We start from the raw sequence: 25213 nt of genomic DNA, 5'->3' as shown, positions 1-25213 counted from the left end.
CGACAGTCGTACTTCACTCGCGAAACGCTCCTAACAAAACAATAAGTGAACGTGACGTCAAGGTCACTGAGTCTTGAGTGTATGGAAAATAAGTAAAATTGCGATTTTTTTCGATGACATATTCGGTGATATAGTTGCTATAAACTTTTTTTTTTTGGATAAAATGCAAGAAATCGAATGGTATCTTTACTTTATTCCTTTTTGGGAGTTCAAAAATACTTTAAACTGAAACTTTTAGATCCTGTATTTCTTTATCATTTCCATATATTATTTTAATATCCACAATATGATAAATTGCTCATTTGCTGTGTATTTTACTAGATTTTGTTATAAAATTCAACATGTGTTATCTAGCCTTTTGCCCCATAGTTTCAATTGCCATAGCTGACCTTACTCCATTGTTTACCGGGGGTCAGAAAATTACAGTCATAAAAGAAATACTAATAATATGAGAATATAATTACGATAAGTACATACACAATTACACACCGATTTAATGTCAGGTACCTACGGTACGTGGCTGTCATCTAACTTTTAAGTAACATAATCATTGTTATATGTATCTCGTTTGAATATTCCTATAGGTACTTTAATAAACATTTATTTACATACAAGATATATACAGTGGTACTACGTAAAATATATGGGATGTCCTTGGTTCCTTGGAGCTTGGGACGGATGTTGGTGTGGGATGCTACCTGCGTAGACACACTGGCACCGTCCCACCTCCAACGGACCAATGTAAAAGCGGGCGGAGCGGCGGAAAGCGCCGAAATTTTAAAACGTAATAAATATAAGAGCCTCGGTAGAGAGTATCATTTCGTTCCATTTGGAGTTAAAACTCTAGGTCCATGGGGTCCCAGCGCGCATAAGTTGTTTGCAGAAATCGCGAAGCGTCTGGTTGACGTAACTGGTGACCGAAGAGCTGGCGGCTTTCTCGCACAACGTATCAGCATTGCGATACAGCGGGGAAATGCCGCCAGCACCCTTAGTACAATGCCTCAAGGGCCTATTTTATATTTAAGCTAGTTATTAATTTCGTTTACTTTAATTAGGGGTAGACAAAGATAATTAGATAGATATAAAGCCTACTCGGTCGTGACTCGTGACCCTGGTAAGAGCATTTACTTGGTTTTTTTTATACTACGTCGGTGGCAAACAAGCATACAACCCGCCTGATGTTAAGCAGTCTCCATAGCCTATGTACGCCTGCAACTCCGGAGGAGTAACATGCGCGTTGCCGACCCTAACACTCCTCTCCCTCGAGCTCTGGCAACCTTACTCACCGGCAGGAACACAACACTATTAGTAGGGTCTAGTGTTATTTGGCTGCGGTTTTCTGTAAGGTGGAGGTACCTCCCCAGTTGGGCTCTGCTCTAGATCTGGAATAACATCCGCTGTCCTGTGCCCTACCACACAAAGCGAGATGTCATTCACAGTGCCCATACCTCTCTTTTGGACGTAGTTTAAGGACATACCCGGGTCCAAAAGTTGTGTGTTTATCACAGATATTTTTTCCTGAGTTATGAACGTTTTCTATGTACTTATAATTATCTAAGCTTATCGAGCTCACTGCGGGACTAGGTCGAATTGTGTAAGATGTAAGATGTCCTATAATATTTATTTATTTTAAATAGCAAATTTTGTTGAATTCAATATTTTTTGATACGAATCAGATAATATATTTTTCGAACCTTTTAGCTTTTAGCTCTTTCAAATTCTGTGCCTATATGAATGCAATAACCTCCATGACGGCCCGCGTCCTAAACGTAGTACCATAAAATGGGGTGAGTAGGAAATAGGAACAAAACTGACATTCAAACCTCGGTAACATTTTGTTTTTATGTATGCAAACTGAACGGTGTATATTATAAGTGTTCCGGACGTTTGTATTTTAGTTTTTATTTTATTTTGGGTAGTTCCATTTCATAGCTTTGACGATAAACAAGAAATCCCACCTCACCCCGTAGTCCCTCGTAATTGGGGTGAGATGGGTTTTCATACAAAGGTGATTTTGGAAGATTGTTGGATCGTTTTATTATTATTATGAGTATTTTAAATTTCGATTTCGATTTTAAATTGTAATACATTATTTTTGTAGCAGTAGCCTTCAAATCCCATCTCACCCCCCTTGCATACCTTCTCTTCCCATTCGTAACCCAACTCTCCCCGCGAACCCTACTCACCCCATTTACGGTACATAGGCCCCAATAAACTTTTGACTCTTTGTCAACTTGAGAGTTAAGGTTATGTAACTTTCTCCTCGTATCTGCTGCCAACTGTATAACTGCCTCAACGTGACTGTTGTACTAATCTTTTATTTAGGCGCTAAACTTCGTGGTAGGTCAGTTTACAATATCAATGTCGTAATCACGACAATCTGAACGAATCTACCAACAGATTTAGGTTTTGAATTGTCTGTAAACTTTCTGACTGAAAACTTAACCGCATTTGTAGCATTCCACAAGAATGTCGCTTACGAAATGCGTTTGCCTTTAATCGCAGCAATCAAATGCGCAAAGCTCCAGAATGCTCATGAAATGATACCAGATCAAATACACTTTCTCAGAATTTTCTGAAGTATTAGGTATATGAGACGGCATTTCATAAGCGACATTTAAAGCTTTATAGCCAACTTTAGCTTTAACTTATTAACTGTGTATGACAGACTGTAACTGACCGAGCGCTAGCGAAGGTCTCCGTTTCAACTTGAGCAAAACTACTTTCGTATGTCCGGATGTTCTCCTCTGTAGGTCGCAATTCTCAACGGATTCTCGTTAAAATTTGTGAGCAGGTTCGATGATTAAATAGTAGATTTTTTGTCAATTCAATTTTGCAATTTGTTTCAAATGGCGGGTTTGCGAGGTCTTCAGCTCACAGAGCCACTAGTTTTTAACAACTTAAAAATAAATAAACATTTACCTTTGCCATCTATTTCGCATAAGTAGACATCGTACAGGCTTCCAGCAACGTTGCACACAATCAACAGTAGATACACCGCTGCTACCACATAGTCACTCGTATCCAGCTCTTTATCATCGCCTTCCCGGTTACAATACTGTATTTTATTCACTGTGGCGTGTAATTTGTAATCCCTCCATATTGAACTATTCAGGCATGCCTCAAGGATCACTTCTAGGTCCGCTGTTTCATTTAGCCTTCTATTGTGAATAAAATCTTTACACGTCTTTGTAACACATAGTCCTCTGTGTATCTGTGTGTGATTGAAGTGTTTTATTGTGTGCTCTGAATAACCCTGAAAAAAAAAGCAATTCAGATTTTAACTTTCTATACCAAATAAGTTTATTGACAAAATTTTCATTTTTATACAAGCTTTTATCGCTGACTGTTCTTTCTTTCAACAGGCAACTAATACTAACATTATATTGCGTTGTCACCCAACTTACATATGTAGTAAAGTTCCAGCTCAATAGAATAATGGGAGCCGGATCTAATTTTGCTTGCAAGATTTGACCGAACATTGTAATAATTGTGTAAATGTTCCTTCTTATACGTAGCATGAATGAAACATGCATAGTAATTAAATTTTTTACGTAGTAGATATTTATTTACTAGTTATAGTAATTTATGGGCAGTCAATAAATTCAATTCAAACGATTCAAACGCCTACAGATACATGACAGCTGCTATTTACACTGTTAACTACTATTTATTATACCTATGTAGTTCCTTGATTGTTTTGTTTTTAAAAATATAATTTTGTTAAAGTACAACAATTTAAATAACAAAATAATAGCTCAATTCTCTTCTTCTTTATTTTAAAAGCATATTTGAAACATGGTACTGATAACTTATATTAATATAAACAGAATAGAAAACACCCATGACTCAGGAACAAAATATTTGTGTTAATCGCACAAATAAGTGGCCTTACCGGGATTCGAACCCAGGACCATCGGCTTCACAGGCAGGGTCACTACCCACTAGGCCAGACCGGGCATAACATCACGTTTATAATCAATAAAATGTATCCTATAAAATAGTTCTATGTCCGACTGTGGTGCCGCCCAGCGGCTATAGGACACATTCGATATCTGCCATTTGACAGCTGTCAAATAGTATTAACCTATCGTTCCATGAAACTTGTAATTTTTGCCATCCGTTTTTCGTTGCTTGCATTTCCCCTACCATGCACTTTGCACATCCCTACTTAAGTATATATAGTATTATAAATGCGAATGTAACTCGTGTCTGTCAGTCTGTCTGTTACCTCTGCACGCTTAAACCGCTGGACTAATTTAGATGAAATTTGGTATGGAGATGGACATAGTTTGAGGCCCGAGGAAAGACAGGATATTTTTTGTCAATCATAAATCATAATCATCATCATCTTCCCACGCCGATAAACTTGCGGGCAGAAGCTAGTAGCTAATATGTATGGTTTTAACATATACACGGTGTTTCACGGTGTTCATGAGCAATAAATTAAACTGGAGGCTGTACGCCTCAAACTGACCAACATTTGTTCGCTACTTTTTAAAATTATGAAATTTTTATATTATACCTTTTTCATACTAATTAAATATTATTTTCAATGTACGCTGCCATTTGTGTGTTTGACGTTGCTTGTCCCCCTTTAAACATAACAAATTTTGCAATACATTGCGTCTTAGAATAAACTTTAAAGTGTAATGAAAATCAACACACGTTATTTTTTAAAGTTGCTGAACAAATGTTGGTCAGTTTGACGTGTACAGACTTCAGTTTAATTTAATGCTCCTGTTACAGGAAATACCCGGTATATGTTCCACTTTTAAAAGTATTGCAAGTTTCACGCACGCGAGCTCTTTGTCGCATGTCAGCGTTATTGTTTGGAATCACCCACGTCCACTTGTGGCTTTTCCAGAACGATGTTATAGCAATTACAGTAATTAAAGAAGATCTATTTATGTCAATTATACACGACATGTATTCAATACATGTTTTATCTGGTATAATGGCATTTAACCAATTTGGTTAGATTTGTTATACAAGGGTGCCAAGTTGTATTTTACCCGCGAGTGTGGAATTGAAACACGAGCAAGCGAAAGGTTTCTATAGTTGAACCACGAGCGAAGCGTGGTTCTAAAATAGAATTCTGAGCGTAGCGAGTGTTTTAACAAACGAGAAGTAAAATACATTTGCACCCGTGTGTAACACAAAACTTTTCACCTCACTATAGCGAAAAAATTCTGGAAATTCTGTATTTTTACGTGAGAAGTTTTTAAGTAAAAATTTTGTTGTCAATGTTGACATTTCTGACGTATGAAATTTCAATGATGCGTTTTGAAATTGCATCGACTTAACTTGTGCGTTCAGATTATATTTAACATCATTATTAAAAAAACAAACGTTTCTTATGGAATTTTAAGGTTTATGACTTACCACCATGCCACCATGCCTACCATGGATGCAATAAATATATGAGTAATGAGTAATGAGTATGACTTAAAATCATTAAATAAAGCTAAATCTTGTATTTTTTATTAGATTCTCAAACCATTTATTTAATGATAATTAATATCGAACGAACCATTATTATGAGCATTTTACGTTTTGTTATCTGTCAAGCTACTTAAACACGTTCCATCCAAGGTCAAATTACTTTCCCCACTAGTGGATAAAATGCGTTTTTACCCGCTTGTTTTAAAGGATAAAAGACAACTTTCCGAGCTAGTGAGGGGAAAAAACATTTATTTGTTTGTTGCAATAAATAAATAAGAAACATTATAAGGTCAACCTTACACAAATCGAAATAGTCCCACAGTCAGTTCAATAAAGCTTGTGTTATATATGGGTACTAAAACTACTAAACGACGATAAATGTAATAGGTATATATTATGTGAATAGGGGACAGATGGGAATAGGCGCTACATACAAATTACGTAAGCGACTCGTACTCATAATTACGCCAATACTTTCAGCTACTATTAGGCATTGCTTAAATAATGGATATTGTAAAAAAAAAATCGTTTTTATTGAATGCTCCTAATATGGAAGAGTGATAGAGACAGGATGTTTGATGGCTATGCCGATCCATATTTGCCGATATTGGGCACAGGGCGGACACGCTATCATCAATGCGTCATTGTGTGAGTAAGTTGCATAAAAACAGTACTGAGCGGTCGGCAAACGGCCGTCAATCTGCTGTCGCGGGGCGAGGTCATTCGAGTCGGGGCGGGGCGGTGCGTGGTCGTTCTATATGATAATACTATTACTTATTCTGTGAGGTCCCCGGTGACCTCCTCTTTTAGGGAGCTGCCGAATTAGTTTGTGAGCGCTTCGGCACCACGGTCACAGTCTTGTTTGGATCACAATACGGCTGCCAATTAAATTTAATTAGCAATCTTAAGGCCATTCTAGACGGACTGTATCGATTCGAATCCTGAGTTTTTGATTTTAGCTCGATGGATATAAATCAATAACATAGGTCTAAAAATGCACTTTAAAAATTGTAACAAATTATGAACAAAAGCTAATAATATGAAAATTGCTTCTAAAAATCATCAATATTATGTTTGAGGGAACGTATCGATTACTTCTTTTATTTAAACCAAAGATAGATATAACTCCGTAATAGATGGATACAGTCTAAGGAAAAAACGTGCCTCGAAAATCAAGAAAATTTGATTCTCGTTCAGATGGCGCCACTAGTTTTGGCCTACACTCGTATAGAGGGCGTTGACTGTTTCGTTTGTTATTTATAATTTTAACGCATACCAGTGAAAGAACATGGGTCAAAATCATATAAAAATAATTAATGCAAATAAAAAATCATTTATCCATATTTAAATACATTTAATCGTATTTTTATAAATATTTATTTTTAGTTTCAAAGTGTGTCGACAGATGGCAGTGAATTTACTGGGGTTACAAAATTTACTATGACAGTACCGCTCTAGTATAAGTTACTCTATGTTTAAACGTACAGTCAGCTGCAGAAAAAAGGTACCCCACGTCCATACTAATTTACAGAACTTTGTATGCAGGGGGGGTTACTTTTCTCTGCATCTGACTGTACATCATCATCATCATCATGAAATAGCGAATATTGTATGAAGTGACATTTTATCAAATTATACATCTTTATTAATGAATGCCTAAATATTAGACATTTAAAATTTTTAAACTTTAGTGAAATTAGTATTTATTTTATTGTATTTTGTTTGATTTAATTTCACTTCTTTTCAATTTATTATTTACGCATCTTGCGGACTCCCGCGACTGAAGTAAAGACAAAGACAGCTAGGTATAGACTGATTTATTATTTTTAATAACCTACTCACACCATACATATTTATGAATACACTACAGCCTAGTATAGTATTATATAATCTGTGCTACTGCGACCTTTACCAGGTCATCAATCCACCTTGTTCTAACCACGCTGCGCCTAAACATACAAAAAAATTAAATAAAAAAAAACATGATATCCGCGCTGCCGGGCACGCTCGCTAACGCTCAGAGAGTGAGAGAAGAACACGAATTTATTGGGCCTTAATCCTTTGACCGCGAAAAATGTCCACAGAGGGTCACGGTTAGAGTGTAATATTATCCTTCGTGCATCCCGTTTAAGGTTTACGATGTCGCGTTGTATATGTATTAGGTAAGTTAAGCATACTTACAGTTAGACCAATAAAAGTCTGCAAAGATTTTGATAGCACACGCAGTGCAAGTGTTATTTCAAACGTCAAACTTCTATGAAATTATGACGTATAAATAACACTTGTACTGCGTGTGATATCCAAATCGTTGCAGACTTTTCTTGGTCTAAGTCTAAACTACTACTTAATGCTAAAGAGTTTTTTTATGCGATTAACGAAATTAAATCTTAAATTAGATGCTAAATGTCCTTGATTGGCCTTTTCCCAATAATATTAATTTATACAGGGTGGCTAAAAATAAGTGCATTCCCATTGCCAGAGAGGTTTTGACATTATCTGAGCAACTTTTACTATGGGACCAACCACGAAATCGCAAAAAAAAATTACCCTCCCATAGAAAATGGGCCAGCCAAAATGTATGAAACAGCCAAATTTTTTTTCGCGATTTCGGAGTTGGTCCCATAGTAAAAGTTGCTCAGTATAATCCCAAAACCTCCCTGGCAATGGGAATGCACTTATTTTTTTGCCATCCTGTATATTTAGAATAGAATAGAATAGAATTTCATTTAATCAAGTAGGAAATTTAGAATCTCTTTTAAATCGTCAAAAGTACATTACAACTAAATTAAAAAATAAATATCAGCTTACAAAATACAAAATTCAACAATTAAAATTTACTACCAATACAAATACATTTCATAATTCATTCATTTACTTATAGAAGGCCATGCATCTTTATCATTAATATACTCTTCGACTGTATGGGACTTATAAATGTACCTATGTAATGTAATTAGGTATAAATGGCTTTTTCAATCAATCAATCAATTTAATTTAATTGAGACATAAATATCCATAAGATTGTTAGTTATTACAACAAGACTTATCAAACTATTGTTAGTAACATAGTATGTAATGTAAGTAAATAAAAAAAAATTGTAGTCACCTGCAATAATATGTTACTCGCCCAAGGCCGCAAAAATAATTATGTTTTTTTTTATACCACGTCGGTGGCAATCAAGCATACGGCCCGCCTGATGGTAAGCAGTTACCGTAGCCTATGGACGCCTGCAACACCGGAGATATTACACGCGCGTTGCCGACCATAACACTCCTCTCCCTCGTTGAGCTCTGGCAACCTTACTCACCGGCAGGAACACATCACTATGAGTAGGGTCTAGTGTTATTTGGCTGCGGTTTTCTGTAAGGTGGAGGTACTTCCCCAGTTGGGCTCTGCTCTAGATCTGGAATGACATCCGCTGTCCTGTGCCCTACCACACAAAGCGAGATGTCATTCACAGTGCCCATACCTCTCTTTTGGACGTAGTTTAAGGACATATCCGGGGTTAAGGGACGCTCTGCAACGCTCATGTGCAACGCTCTTATGGCACTACAAATAAGATCGTGTCAGATATTTTTGCAGCCTTCGTTGTAACACACTATTACAGGTAACGGTACCGTATGAAGGTACGGAACCCTATGTACATTGGGTGGTTCTTTGCAATTTACTAAATAAGCAGTAAGACAAGGCAGTGCTAATTTCATTTACCTAGTTCATTTTACGCGCATTCTGAAGGTTATTTATTATCTTTTATTAAGGAAAATGTTCCATTTATCAGGAAGGAAGCAATTATGTTATATTTAGAGTTCCGTAATGTAAATATTATGTCAGTTTTCATTTATATTTAAAAATAGGCGTGGCGTTCAAAATAAAAGGTTTATAAACTCTATTTAAGCGAATTAATTTAAAATCAATTTTAAATAAATAAATAAATAAAAATAGTTTATTTACCAAAAATTATACATTGTTTAATTAACCTATGATCTCCACACTAGGCTAGGCCTGTCTTGTGGAGTCAGTTGAGACAATTCCAATTTTTAATTAACATCTTCCTACGCTGAAGTTTTGACATTGTGCTAATACTAGATGATACATATAGCTTAAAGTATTATATAAAAATAAAAACTTAATTTATACAAGATAAATCACAAATTATGCATAAACACTTGGAAGTAGGTATTTTTTTAAGATAAGATAAAGAAAGTTTATTATTCAAGTACAATGCGCTTATGAACGTCAAATAAAGCTACGCCGACTCTAACCCGACACCTCTGCCTCGAGAAGATTTATTAATAGTTGGGATTATTTAATAGTTGGGTATTGATGAATTTTATAGTATTTGAATAATTAATGAAGTCCCTTAATATTAAAAATACATAGTCAACATTTTAATAATGAAAAACAAATGGATTACAAGTAAATTACCATATTTTTTTTACTACATGTTCAAAAAATTAAAATAACAATAAAATCTCAACAAAAAAATTATTTAAATTGCATTACATTTAGTCCCTAATTAATTGTCATTTTTGCCACAAAATCTTGGTCATGATTGCAAATAAAAGAGTAAATCTGCAAAACTACTACGTTTCAAGAAAGCCGTCAGTATCTCGCAGGAAAAAATGTATATCGGAAATCGATAGTTACGAGTATTCTTTTGATTTTCGTGGTTATAAATTTAATTTAAAAGATTTATGAAATTTTGTAGGTACTTACTTCTTGTTTTTATAAACTCAAATTTGTATGTACAAACAAATGTCAAAGTAACAAAATAAAAACAAACTAATTTCAAGGGCATTTTCAATTTGACAGTCCTTAAAAATTTAATAACGCTTAACCATAGCTAGCTAATAGGGGCACACTTAGATATGTATTATATTACACACTATAAAATCACTTTTTTGTATTATTTTCTTATGCACGTTTTTTTTTATTGTGTATTTTTTTAAATCTAGTCCGTTAAAGCATTAATACCGTTTCTGTCTTGCCGGGCTAGACGTAATTACCTAGGCCGTAATTACTCGCCATAATTCTAGGAAGCATGATATTTCTACTTGTCTTATGGCAGCCATGCGGCATGCCACAAAGGACTACGAATGTCGTTAGCCTAGGTCGTATTTAACAAAAAAAACTGCTATTCCCCGTATCTTTATCTGCGTGGCGTGGACCTCGTCAATGGTACTCCTTTACAACGAAATTAATTCAGCCTACATAACCCCTTAACTATGCTATATAACTATGCTCAGGACTCCTTTCATGCGCGAGAGGGCTTGGGCTATAGTCAAAGTCCCCATCCCGTACATCCGATCCAATGCGTATAAGCTGGAATTCGGTTGTAATGATATACTTTAGGTAAACTAAACTAAACTAAACACTAACCCGTATCATCCTCATGAGATCTGATTTCCCCCCAGAATGTAGATCAGCATCGACCAAGCAGTACGTCCCGCCCGGCTCCAAAAGGCATGCATCGAATGGATCCAACGCGTATAAAGCTGGCATTCGGTTGTAGTCGCTTTCTGGAAACATAAAGAAAATTATTTAAGGGTCTCCGGCAGGCTCGGTTCTCCATACAAACGTTTCAAAACGACTAGCTAGATTGCTCTGAAACTTAGTTCTTACATACTGTAAGGATAGTAGAAGGATAAGGTATATATATGCCTGTAATTACTGTAATTTATGTAGCTTCAGATACCATAGTTAAAAAATCCAGCGAATTTAAGTTTTTTATACAACACTCGTTTTCGCTCTATTTCGTTTGTTTTATAAAATGAGAACGGAACTCCGTTTGTATGGGAAGGTGAAATTCGGCCGAGCTTGCCGGACTCTTAAGTTCAGAACATTGATACGACCTATTGTGTAATTTCCACAAGCGCCACTTGCATCACCCCACTAATCCGGGGTTAACCAACAATTTGACACTGGGTTAACGGTTTATCCCGGGCTACTGGGATGGTGCAAGATACGTCCTTCGCGCTCGGGCAGTGCAGTGAAACGTCAAAAGGTCGGCCAGTCGACGCATAAACTATAAATAATCGATGAATGCACTGCAATTACATCAATTACCTTTGATTCGATTTAGTTTCCGTTATCTGGTTCTTTACTGAGAAAAAACAGGTTTTGACTCGACATTTTAAGCGTGCACAGTCGAAGAATTAAATTTCGTACCCATTTTGTACTTTGTTACAATGACAACAGGGACCGTGCGCGTTGGAGGGTCTGCCATCTTGTGGCCTGAATCGGAACCATAAACATGTACATCACATGTATAGGTACATTGACACTTCACGTCAAAGCAAGTGCTGCCATCTTGTGGGCTACTTTGGAAGCATAAACTACACATTTACGCCTCGCGCCAAAAATCTGACGTCTCCTGTGCTGCCCCCTACAGTTTATGCACGCTCCCTATAGATGAGGTCTCTAGCGACTTTCATATTGATTGTCACTGTGACAAGGTACGAAATAGGTCGGAAATTAAATTAGTTATCTGTACATTAGTTTCGTAAATTTTCACGATTGTTACACATCATAAAAACTATTGGGTAACGGAGTATTTACAATATGTACCCATGCTTGCCCAGGATTCATTTTTGGTCTAAACTTCGGGTTATGCATAACCTTAACCACAGATTATATAATACTATACTCCTTAACCAATTGAGCTTAACGAATATATGGAACTACGGAAGCCTACCAACCGTATCTCAATTGGTCAAGAGCTACGCACGGATTGCGGAGGTTGCGGGTTCAAGTCCTGCCGGAAGCGTAACTTTTTCCATTTTTTCCTTTAATATAAAATTTGGAATATCGCTCGCAGACGTGTCTGCTTGTTAAATAATTGGTTTGACTACGTTAGCTTGAAATTGTATATCGTATCACATACGAAAACTAACAAGGCATTAATTTATCTAATTTAGACATTCGCTATACACGATGGCTAAAAAATAAGTGCATTCCCGTTGCCAGGGAGGTTTTGGGATTAACTGAGCAACTTTTACTATCGGACCAACACCGAAAACGCGAAAAAAAATTGGCTGTTTCATACATTTTGGCGGGTCCATTTTCTATGGGAGGATTTTTTTTTTTTTCGCGATTTCGTGGTTGGTCACATATTAAAAGTTGCTCAGTATAATCCCAAAACCTCCCTGACAACGGGATTGCACTTAATTTTTTGCCACCCTGAATTTAAAAAGTTTAAAACAGTGGCCATGTGGTCACAATATTGTAACTATGTAAAGACTAAATTCTCCCAAATTTATCAAAAAGGCCAACAGCAGAAAAAACGCAAATTCCGCAGTTTCGCTTTGAAGTAATGAGGGTGTCAAAGTTAATGCCAATTAAACTACGTTCTGCCAAAAAACTTGTGACATACCTACTTGTAAATGGTCATCACCATTTTTGGCTCAAGTGTTAAAGAAAACCGGACAAGTGCGAGTCTGACTCGTCCACCGAGGGTTCCGTACTTTTTAGTATTTGTTGTAGCGGCAACAGAAATATACCATCTGTGAAAATTTTAACTGTCTAATTATCACGGTTCATGAGATACAGCCTGATGACAAACAGACGGACAGCGGAGTCTTAGTAATATGGGTCCCGTTTTTACCCTTTGGGTATCCTAAAAATTGTCCTTATTATTAATTCACTTTTAAGGCAATGTCCTTTATTAGTAATATTGTGTTTCAAATATAAACGGTATCAACGGTTAACGCAGTGAGTTATCAGCTAATCTAAGTAACGGAACTTTCTATACATTGAATGTCATAGATCATTAAAAAAAAGATTGGCTTTTACCCTATAAATTTCGCAATGGGTTGGCAACAGGGTACATGACTGTATTTAAAATAAATTATTTTACACCATGCAAGAAATAAAGCACCAGATGATTAATATAGAAACGTAGACAGCAGTTATTTTTAGAAAGAATTTTTATTTTAAAACCCGTATAAAACTATAAAGAGTAGGTAATTTGATTGTGACGTCACATGCTAGTGTTTAATATAAATTCCATGGAGACTACATAAAGGAGCCAAATCTCTATGTATTAAAAGTGTACATCAAAAACAGTAATTAGGCGGCGCCACCATACACCGAAATACTACCAAAAACAACCTACGTAATTTGGTCGGGTTATTTGTTGCCTTATATGGTTCATGTTATACTCATGTCCCAGAGCCTAACTAGCGCCACCGGAGAGATTAGGAACTATTACTTAAGGCTGTTCCATCGGTTTGCCGCTGTCTTTGTCACATTTCGCAAGAAAGAACGGGAAAGAATATACGCGCCAAGTGTCAATTTTGATCGAATTTTGTCGGTTTTTATTTATTTTAAAAACGTTACCTTACAATATCGAAATTCTAAAGCTATGAAATTACTATTTATGTTAAGATTGTTTTTTCTTCTTTTTTTGTTTATAGTATCACATAATAAATAACCGAGTAAAGTAGGATTAAAAGTCCGAGTTAGAGGTGACTTTGTGAATTAATTGTATCGAGCGAAGTGTCATAATTCGTGAATCGGAAGCTATGTTGTTAAAGATAATATAGTCAAAAACTACATATATTTTTTCTACGTCTACGAATATCAACGCCTCTTAGAAAAACATGATCATATAAGGAGATTTTTCGCCTTCTGGCTCAAGGAACCGCCTTAAAGCTGAAAGCGGTCACTTTTGCAACAATTCTGCCATAAGAGATTGGCATCCTTTCTATACCATCCATAATAAATTCAATAGTAGCAAAATCGTTTTGACAGTTCGAAAAAAGAAACTGATTTGACTAATAGTCAACGCAGTGAGTTACCAGATGGTTATCAAGCCAGTATCTAAGTAACGGAACTTTCTATATATTGAATGTCATAGATTATTTTAAAAAACATAGGTTTTTTACCTTATAGATTGCGGAATGAGGTGGCAACTGTCAAAGGTTCTTATATATGGCGCCAGCATAGGTTTTATAATCTGGGAAACCCACATTGTCAGTAGAAAAAGGCGCGAAATTCAAATTTTCTTTGGGAGGACAAACCTTCGCGCTTACATTTTTTTTTATTTAACTGCCTTTCTGTACCTACTGACGGAAATGGCTTGTCAAACTATATGTACCTGTCTCTATTTTTGTTTTATGAGATTTGGCTTAAAGGGCTTAAAGGTCATACATAAAATTTAAAAAGTAAATCTCCCTAATATCACTAGACCCTACTCATAGTGTTGTGTTCCTGCCGGTGAGTAAGGTTGCCAGAGCTCAACGAGGGTGCGAAGTGTTAGGGTCGGCAACGCGCATGTAACTCCTCTGGAGTTGCAGGCGTGCATAGGCTACGGCGGCTGCTTAACATCAGGCGGGCCGTATGCTTGTTTGCCACCGACGTAGTATAAAATTAATAAAAAAAACAAGAATTTGTCACTATTCGTAGGATTGACAAGTAAAACCTATGCTGGCCCATCTGTAAAATACTTCAACCCAACCCAACCCACTCTTTGATAGAGAAAGATAGTCTTATTGCGATTCCTATAAGAGGAAAGAGAAAATAGTGCCATGCTTTGTCCTTATCACTGACCGAGTTTTTTTTCATGGTCGGGTTATGGCAGCATAGGAGGAGGCGATGGCGAAATACCGAAATTTATAAGACTGAAAGAGAAAAAGAATTATGATGCCATAAATTAACCTGTCAATACATGAATATGTCTTTCTCTTACCCCTGGTCGCTCGGTTTTATTTCTATAACTACTATACTATGGGCCAACCCCATTTAAGAAGATTAAAATGAGAAATAAATAGCACACATGCAAGCTAATAAAAGTACAGAGATAATTCTAAGTTCAAAGCAACGTTGACAATTATGCCCATACACAACTTCTTACATGTGTGCGTAGCATATCTTCACAGTCAGCATGGAGACTATATAAAGGAGCCAAATCTCTATGTATGAAAAGTGTCCATCAAAAAACAGTAATTAGGCGGCGCCACCATACACCGAAATACTACCAAAAACAACCTACGTAATTTGGTCGGGTTATTTGTTGCCTTATATCATTATATGGTCCCAGAGCCTAACTAGCGCCACCGGAGAGATTAGGAACTATTATTTAAAGCTGAAAGCGGTCACTTTTGCAACAATTTTGCCATAAGAGATTGGCATCCTTTCTATACCATCCATAGTATACAGTATGTCAAAAAACTTGTGCCATAAATCGCATCCGGCCATCGCCGCGTCCGATAAAGTGTTGAAACTGTGATGCTTATTATTTGCTCACCATTTTGGGACAACGATTAACAATTAGCAAGACGTGAAAACAAATTATCATTCGCTGCATCGCTAAGTGAATTGTGGTCAATTCGAGATGTTATAAATTAAAATGTCAGAACAAGATGTAATTTTTTTACGCCCAAAAACAAAGAGTTGCAAGTCAAAGATCAATTTAATATATTTTCAGCTTTGGCAGCTTGGATATTGGATTAAAATGAGTTGTTATCGTTTTGTGTAATTTAAATAGGTCAGTTTTGTCGTTTTTCGTTTCCTGTGAATTCAATGGTATTTAATAATTGATGATTGTTGCTTCCTTGAATATTGGAAGGTGTTGAACTCTTTATTAGTGCCGACAAACTATCACTGGACAAAATCAATTATAGTTTGCATCTTCTCAAATAATTTTTACGCCTAAGACGGTAATCTGTTAAACAAAAGCCATTGTTTCTTTTATTCGAGCGGTCGGCCATTGTGTGCCATTGAGTCTGTGCGCGTGCTACGGCGCGTGCCCATGTCAGACACAATGGCACACACAGCTTCGGCACAGTAAACGTAAACAAGCAATATTTTATACGTATATATATATATAAACAATTTGTTACCATTTTTAGGGTTCCGTACCCAAAGGGTAAAGCGGGACCCTATTACTAAGACTCCGCTGTCCGTCTGTCCGTCTGTCACCAGGCTGTATCTCATGAACCGTGATAACTAGACAGTTGAAATTTTCACAGATGATGTATTTCTGTTGCCGCTATAACAACAAATACTAAAAAGTACGGAACCCTCGGTGGGCGAGTCCGACTCGCACTTGGCCGGTTTTTAATTTAAAATGTTTATGATGCTAGTAATGTCTGATTTAATTTTCGCAAAATCCGGTTTTCCAAATAATAAAAACGTCTTTATTTTTACATGATTTATTAAAAATGACCCACAACTACAAATTACAACCTACAGGGCCGTGAATAAAAACAATTGTACGATAATATGACTATAAACAACATAAAAAGGCTGACTGTAACAGTTTTACATGCTCATTCAATTTTATTATTACCATAAACTTGATCCTTGCTTTATGGTTATTACAGTACGAAGTCATTTCATAATTAACTATGTAGCATACTTTACCCTTGCCCCTTGCCCGCTACGATATCTTAGGTACATACTAGCACAGAATAAGTAATAGTATTATACTAAGTTCGGGGTCCCTTCGTTTGACTTAATTATTGAAAGTCATAATGTAATGATTGTCATAGTATCATTAGTCATAATTCTGAAGCCGTTAACTTTTCAGGATTTTCCTCAGGTTATCCTATAGATAGGTTAGGTTAGGTTAGGTTTTATGGCAATCCTGAAAAGTTACGTGTTTCTGAGAAAAACCAAATTAAGACCAATGATAATATGACCAACTACATTATGACTTTCTATAATTATGTCAAACAATAGAGACCCCCCTAGGTTCTCGAACGTGTTCCCTGCTGGATCTCTATGGGTTCAAAAGCGTTTCCAAACAGTTCACTGAAAAACTATCCTAATCGTAATTATTTACTCCATATCACACTGTATCTTAACCTATTACATAGAATTGTGTACAACATGACACCCTGTAGGGCACAGCAAACAGTTTATTCAAGAGGAAATTGAGTTTTTTCACTATCACTAGATAGTATAAAACAAAGTCGCTTTCCGCTGTCTGTCCGTCCATCTATCCCCTGTGTATGCTTATATCTTTAAAACTACGCAACGGATTTTGATGCGGTTTAATAGATAGTGATTCAAGAGGAAGGTTTATATGTATAATTTGTAAAGGTTTTGTGTAAATTTGTTGAACTACCCGTGCGAAGCCGGGGCGGGTCGCTAGTGAATTTTAAATCCGAATGTGTGTAATTTATTTCGCCTTTATTTTAATCGTAGATTTGTATTTTTATTTTTATGCATTGCTGACGTGAAAATCGTCAGGTACGATCTGAACTAATTATGCGGAATACCTAACACCTATACCCAGTGCCGGCCCGAGTCCTTGATCAGAGTAGAACGAAATGGGGTTTTGGCGCTTACCCTTTTTTTCTCATTTGCCAATTTGGCGCCCCCCTTTCCATCCGGCGCCTAGAGCGGCCGCTCCACTCGCTCTACCCTAGATCCGGCCCTGCCTATACCATATTTAATTATAAAGTTCAACATGTGTCAACTAACCTATTGATTACACATATTGCGCCTCAACAAAATGGCTTAGACGATCCGGCTTTAATGAAAGGTCCTCGCCCAGGTTCAAACCATCAGCGTTGTCCAAAAGGTCAACAAGGGCAAGAGCAAATATATGTGGTATTTTCTATAAAAAGGGACCTTATTGTTGATGGCGCTTACGCCATTATAAACGATGCTCAGAAATAAATACAATGCCGCGTGACGCTGTGCGTCGTAAGCGCCATCGACAATAAGGTTCTTTTCATAGAAAATGGCCCATATTTCCCACGGTCTCGTTCAATGTTTTATAGTAGTTTAAACAGTGCTAAATACCCGACTCACGTCTCCCGCAATGTTGCACAACTGCAAAGGTTTCATACATTTTTTTATGGCTTACCTACATCCTTATTTGTTCTGACACATCCTGCTAAAACATATTTTTAAAAGATTTCAAAAGGTAGGCTAACCTAAACCGGGAACTGATATAGATCTTGTTTCCAAGATTTGACCAAAACAAACAAGCAAGAACTTAGATAAGCATAAACCAGATAGTATAAAACATACTTAAAAAGTCTAGGTACCTACGTAATGAATAAAATGGTTTATTTACATACTTACTAGGATAAAACTAAACTAATAAAACTGAGGGATTTTGTGTTTTATTTTAATTTAATTTACGTGAGGAATGTCGAGATCCGACGCCGCACCAAGGCGCAAAACGTCGGATACGTCATTACCAAACTTAAATGGAGCTGGGCGGGACATGTTGCGAAGCAGAGTGATGGCAGGTGGGCCAAAATGTTAACGGAAAGGTAGCCGCTTTCAGACGAAAGGAGTGCCTGGCGTCCGTTGGCTCGTTGGGTGGACGACATTCGGATGACTGCGGGTCACTTCTGAAAGTTCTGAATGAGATTGGCTCAGGACCAGGATAAGGCCTTACCTATAGTACTCAGCAGTGGGCGATAAAAGGCTAATATAATAATACGAGTAATAATAATAAATAAAAGACGTTTATTCAAAAAGCGTTTAAGCGTTTGTTTATATGATGATGATGACGATTAATTTCCATAAGATTTTTATTTTCTGTCATTAACTTGATCATAATAATACTATCAGTTACGATTTAATTTGTGTAAGAATATCCTTTAACCCTTTACTTGACAAATAAAAAAAAATGCTTTATGAAAAAACATACAAAAGGGGGTGTAAAATTATATATGTTGTAAGGTGCATTTCCAATAAAAGGGTTAATAGAATAGAATAGAATAGAATAGGATAGGATAGGATAGGATAGGATAGGATAGGATAGGATAGGATAGGATAGGATAGGATAGGATAGGATAGGATAGGATAGGATAGGATAGGATAGGATAGGATAGGATAGGATAGGATAGGATAGGATAGGATAGGATAGGATAGGATAGGATAGGATAGGATAGGATAGGATAGGATAGGATAGGATAGGATAGGATAGGATAGGATAGGATAGGATAGGATAGGATAGGATAGGATAGGATAGGATAGGATAGGATAGGATAGGATAGGATAGGATAGGATAGGATAGGATAGGATAGGATAGGATAGGATAGGATAGGATAGGATAGGATAGGATAGGATAGGATAGGATAGGATAGGATAGGATAGGATAGGATAGGATAGGATAGGATAGGATAGGATAGGATAGGATAGGATAGGATAGGATAGGATAGGATAGGATAGGATAGGATAGGATAGGATACAGAACAGTTATACAGAACAGAGAAACATAAATAAAAGAAAAAGTGCCACGAAATGGTCTCACCTCAGCATGTTGCTGGCGACTTCGAGCGCTGAATATTTATTTATTATTAAATAAATATTAACCAACATCGATATTACTTTATTGGATGCTTTTTAACATTTTAGAACCCCAATGCTAAAATCATCCTGTTTTGCTTCTTTTAACAAGTTAATGCATGATTCTAGATATATTATAATATTACGAGTCAGTCTCTAAAATTCTCAAATAACTTAATAAAAGAAAGAAATATCTCTTAAAATAGTGTGGCAAATAGTTTGGACTCTGACAGTAGAGATAAAGCTCTATTTTGTAAACTAACCTTTTGAACGCCAATGACGGATATATCCGCACCGTAGGTCCAACGGCAACGGCAAAGAGCAATATAGACCTACGTACGTATGCATAAAGTTCAATTTCAGTTTTGACACTTCGGGTGACCTGCGGCAGCTTTTGTGTTTGACACGGCGTCGAAAAGGTTAACAGGCAGGCAAATACTCTTATATCTATATTGACATAATAATTTATAATGTAATGTAATATTATGAAATAAATAAATATCATATCATAAATAAATATCATATCATATCATATCATTACCCAAAAAACGGCAAAAATATCACGTTTGTTGTATGGGAGCCTGCTTAAATATTTATTTTATTCTGTTGTTAAGCGGCAACAGAAATACATCATCTGTGAAAATTTCAACTTTCTAGCTATCACGGTTCATGAGATACAGGCTGGTGACAGACGGACACACAGACACACAGCGGGAGTCTTAGGGTCCCGTTTTTACCCTTTGGGTACGGAACACTAATTAGTGAATAACTTCCTTTAAGTGTCCTCTATTAAACGAGGTTCGATGCCGCGTTCCAATTCAGATGGTTGCAACGCAATGTTACACTACACTTAACAATTAATTACATCTAATTATTCTAGTAGTGGCTCTGAGCTGTAGAGTGTAGAACCGTGGCTCCACCATTTTGAAAAAAAAAACAAAAAACTATCGGGACTTGCTCAAAATAATCACGAACATCTGTTGAGAAACCCTAAGGGTCTCCCCAGATATATCGACGCGGAACCGGCAAAACCCGATAGGAAAAACCTTTATATCTGCGCAATAAGAGCGAAAAAGCCGTCGACGCGTCGGCAGGCGTCGGCCGATGCGAGCCGAGCCGAATGATCACTTTTTCGCTATTATTGCGCAGACATAAAGCTTTTTTTCTATCGGCTGTTGCCGATTCCGCGTCGATATATCTGGGGAGACCCTAAATGGGTAACAATTAAAGTCCGTGATTGTACTACAGATGTGCGAGTCTCGAAATGTTTCCAAAAAGTTCATTTTGGAAACAAAGAAAACTCATTTTGGAAACGGAAAATTTCAATTCCCAATGAAAAATGTGAGAAAATCCCGGAATCTTACCTAATTTCGCAATTTTGGAAAGTTTTCGAAAATGCCTATCGAAATTTAAATGTATGGAAATAGTCACGTACATTTAGAGTCGGTTGCACAAAACCGCCTGTCACCGTCAAAGCGTTCTCTAAATTTTAATGTATAGGAAGTTTCATAGTTCAATGCTGAGTGGCGTTGATCAGTCTGTCAAGTGTGGTTGGTGCAACCATGTGCAACTGGCCCTTATTCTATTCGTTTTTGTTCAAAGAATTTTATTTCCGACCCATTTCGTACCTTGTCACAGTGACAATAGTACATATGAGGTCTCTAGCTACTTTCATATTGTTTGTCACTGTGACAAGGTACGAAATTTAATTTTTTGACTGGGCCTAGTTTGTGCAGTTTACATACGGACATCCGCAAAAAAGAAATAAATATGCTATGGTATTTTCTGCGTAAACGCAAGAATCAGACTTAATTATTCCAGTTATTATGTCTTACTCACAACACGCCTTGGGATTACCGCCCGCCCGCGAATCAAAATGACGCATGATCCAACGAGATATTATGGCACATACGTCGTTTTATTTTATCGCTTGTCGTTTTGCAAACATGACATGACCACAACATGACTGTTGTTTATGGGACCGGTATTTTTGCTCTTCTTTGACTATAATACACATATTAGATTTAAGATTAAATCGTATTTTTCTGTATTTCGAAGATACAGCCCGCCTGCTGGAAAGCGGTTACAGAGCTAATGGACGTGTTCTCTTTAAATACCTGTATAAGTGTGTACTCCTTTTTTTGAAATACCCCATACTGTAGTTTATTGGCAAAACTTCAGCATGGGAGCTCATTCGCAGCCGGAGCGTTTAGTTACAAGGGTTCCGTACATTATGTGAAACGTGAGCGAAATGTCTTTGAAAAACCCGTAGGAGTCGGATCAAAAAGTAAGTAATTAAGTCCGGTTCACGCTTGACTACACATTTCTAATAGGTTTTCCTGTCATCTATAGGTAAAGAACTATGTTGTTGTTGTGTATTTTTTTGTCAGAATTTTAGACCCAGTAGTTTCGGAGAAAAAAAGGGGGGGGTGGTAATTTTTTGGTATATATATATATATATATATTATATATATATTCATTTTAAGAACTTTATTTTTTAATTTTCTCATTTACCTCCCAAAAGTGGCTCCCATATTTAAAAGTCATTTGTTTACGTTACATGTCCATCTTTGGGCCACAAACTTACATATTATGTGTACCAAATTTCAACTTAATTGGTCCAGTAGTTTCGGACAAAAAAGACTGTGACAGCCGGACAGACGCACGGGTGATCCTATAAGGGTTCCGTTTTTTCCTTTTGAGGTACGGAACCCTAAATATGTATTTTTTTAATCTAGTTGGAAAAATAATAATTCTCATTTAATTATTATTTAAGATAATATATGAAATAAAACTTAATTAAAACTAAAAAGGAATACTAAATAAAACTATAATAATACAATTAGAGTTTTGAATGATTCACGGTTAGCAAAGATATAACTCCGTAATAGATGGATACAGTCTAAGGAAAAAACGTGCCTCGAAAATCAAGAAAATTTGATTCTCGTTCAGAGGGCGCTACTAGCTTTGGCCTACTGTCGTATAGATGGCGTTGACGGTTTCGTTTGTTATTTAACTATTTTAACGTATATCAGTGAAAGAACATGGGTCAAAATCATAAAAATAATTAATGCAAATTTAAAAAATCCATATTTAAATACATTTTATCGTATTTTTATAAATCTTCATTTTTAGTTTTAAAGTGTGTCGACAGATGGCAGTGAATTTACTGGGGTTACAAAATTTACTATGACAGTACCGCTCTAGTATAAGTTACTCTATGCGGTTAGTTTCACTAGACTTATATTGACCGGGATATAGACCGTGATTACCTTTTGTATTTGTTTATGAGTTCCCGATATTTCGATATTTTGTATTTTAATAATACATCTAAAAAAAGGTTAGACTCGTTTGGCATGGTACCGCTGCCGAGGAAGCTGGCAGCATTTCCCCGCTAAGATATTGCGATACCGTACGTACTTAGCCTATGCATATGAGAGGCAGTTTCGTATACAAATATCAACGCTTCAGCTTGTTGTAAAGTCGAAGTATGAATGCGGTAAATAAAATAAAAAACATTTTCACCTCAGCAGCTCGAACAAAGGAAAGTGCGACTTTCCTCACTCCAGGGAGTGAAACAAAGTAGCTTTTTAATTTAGTGAAGGCCATGTACTGCCACTTCATACTTTTATTACATTTTTTTTCTGTGTTTTGTGTATTGTTCTGTGTAATTGGAAATACATTTAAACCTGTAATATGTTTTCACTACTGAGGTGAAAAATTATGTGTGCAACACGAGAGCAAAGTTATTTTTCATCTCGTGTTTTTGAGTCCCTCGCTACGCTCAAGATTCTAACTTAGAATCACTCGCTTCGCTCGTGATTCAATTATGGAATCTTTCGCTTTCTCGGGACTCAAAATAATAAACACGCGCAACAAAAAACAACTTGTTGAACAAATAACTATTATTTCGGACCACTATAAAATCCATATAAGGTTAGTTCGCAAAAAAATATTATAAAATACAATTACAAATATCGCATCTATGAAATATTAGATAATCTATTACAGCCTTCAACATTTCTTTATTAAAAAAAAAATTCAAAACTCACCATTTAAATTGTAAATCACACCCGCGCACTGTCCAACCAAGCTCACCAGCACCAATTTCCACATTTTCAAAAATTTTTTTTTTTAAAGTGCAACGGCGCGTATCATATATTCATATGTGTCGCGGACAAGGGTAGCGCGCGCAGTGAGCGACGCGCGCGATATCCTTGCATTATGATCTAGTTGTGCAGCCTCAGTCACGCACTGCGTTTTTGCAAGTGCTTTTATTTCAGTTGTCTTGTATTTTTATTTTATTTGGAGCCTGTCGTGTCCCACTGCTGGGCAAAGGCCTCCCCCATTTCTCCGCTAATCTCTATCCAGTGTTGTGTTTGGCCACTCCTCCTAGGAATCCAGTTCATTCCACCATCGCCGGCGGAGTCTGATTCCCGATTCGAGTTTCGAGTTTTTTAAATATATTTTTATAAAGTCTGTATTCCTGTATTTCTGTTTACTTACCACGTCGGTGGCAAACAAGCATACGGTCCGCCTGATGGTAATGCCGCACTCACGCGCATTCTTCTTGCGTTTGGCTGCATACATACATTTCTTTTGCCTAATAAATATCATAGTCTGTGCTAATATTGATTTTCTGCTACTCTATTCTCTGGCGAAACCTATGGTCATACACATTGTGTGGACTGACGTTTATCTGACATGGCTATTTTTACGTTACGTAAACATTTGACGCGCCCCTCCCCCGCAAAAATCGGCAGATTGTTTTATACAGAAAATTACAGACAAGGCGTCTTCATTTGGTTATATCCTCTAAGACTCTATTGATCGTTTCATTGTTATTTCTCCAAATGCGCTTACACTATGTCAACATGCTTATTATAAATAATAAATAAAAACAATTACATTAAGTCAAACAATAACAGTAAGTAGTTAGATAGTGCAATAATAGAAAGAGTTAGTTTATATTATTAGTTTTTTTAACAGAAAAATTTACCCACTGTTTTCGTTTCTGTCGTAATATTTTATATATTGTACTTTTATTTTATGTTAAAATTATCAAATTGTCAATTATTGCATGTCGTGTCCTCGACTGAATACTGATACATGTAAAACCTTTTCTGTTGTCATCTTGTACCATACGTGTTCTGGCAAATAAAGAAATTCTATTCTTTTCTATTCTAAAAAATAAACTTGATTTTTTTAATTCAAATATGATTTTCTTATTTTCATAAATCGAATCAACCGTGCAGCTACTGCATTTGTTTTTATATTTTACACTTGTTTTTATATTTCACGAAAATGATATATCAATATTACCTAATTGACGAATAAATTTTTATCAATCATTAATTTTTATCACCCTTCCACAAACAAGACTGTTTTAAAACGCTCTAAAAAACGCGCGTTTATAACGCTCAGTTGCCTCTGGGCATCAATAAGCAAATCCTACGCAGATAATCTTATTCTCGCGCCAAGTTCGAGTCAAAGGAAATGCACTCATTGTTT

General features: G+C 36.4%; 1 protein-coding gene across 1 annotated transcript in view; it reads right to left on the bottom strand.

Moving 5' to 3' along the window:
* LOC134749609 (nose resistant to fluoxetine protein 6-like) overlaps positions 1 to 23835 on the bottom strand; it is a 45099-nt gene extending 21264 nt beyond the window's left edge. The window contains exons 1-3 of the mRNA XM_063684628.1: positions 23755 to 23835; positions 10826 to 10965; positions 2923 to 3256 (exon numbers count right to left, since the gene is read on the bottom strand). Coding sequence (XP_063540698.1) covers positions 2923 to 3256; positions 10826 to 10965; positions 23755 to 23818 — 538 coding nt within the window. The 5' untranslated portion in view covers positions 23819 to 23835. The remainder of the gene's footprint in view (positions 1 to 2922; positions 3257 to 10825; positions 10966 to 23754) is intronic.
* Between the last annotated feature and the right edge of the window lie 1378 nt (positions 23836 to 25213).

Source organism: Cydia strobilella, chromosome 18 (assembly GCF_947568885.1).
Source record: "Cydia strobilella chromosome 18, ilCydStro3.1, whole genome shotgun sequence".
NCBI lineage: Eukaryota > Metazoa > Arthropoda > Insecta > Lepidoptera > Tortricidae > Cydia > Cydia strobilella.
This window is presented reverse-complemented; position numbering and strand designations above follow the sequence as displayed.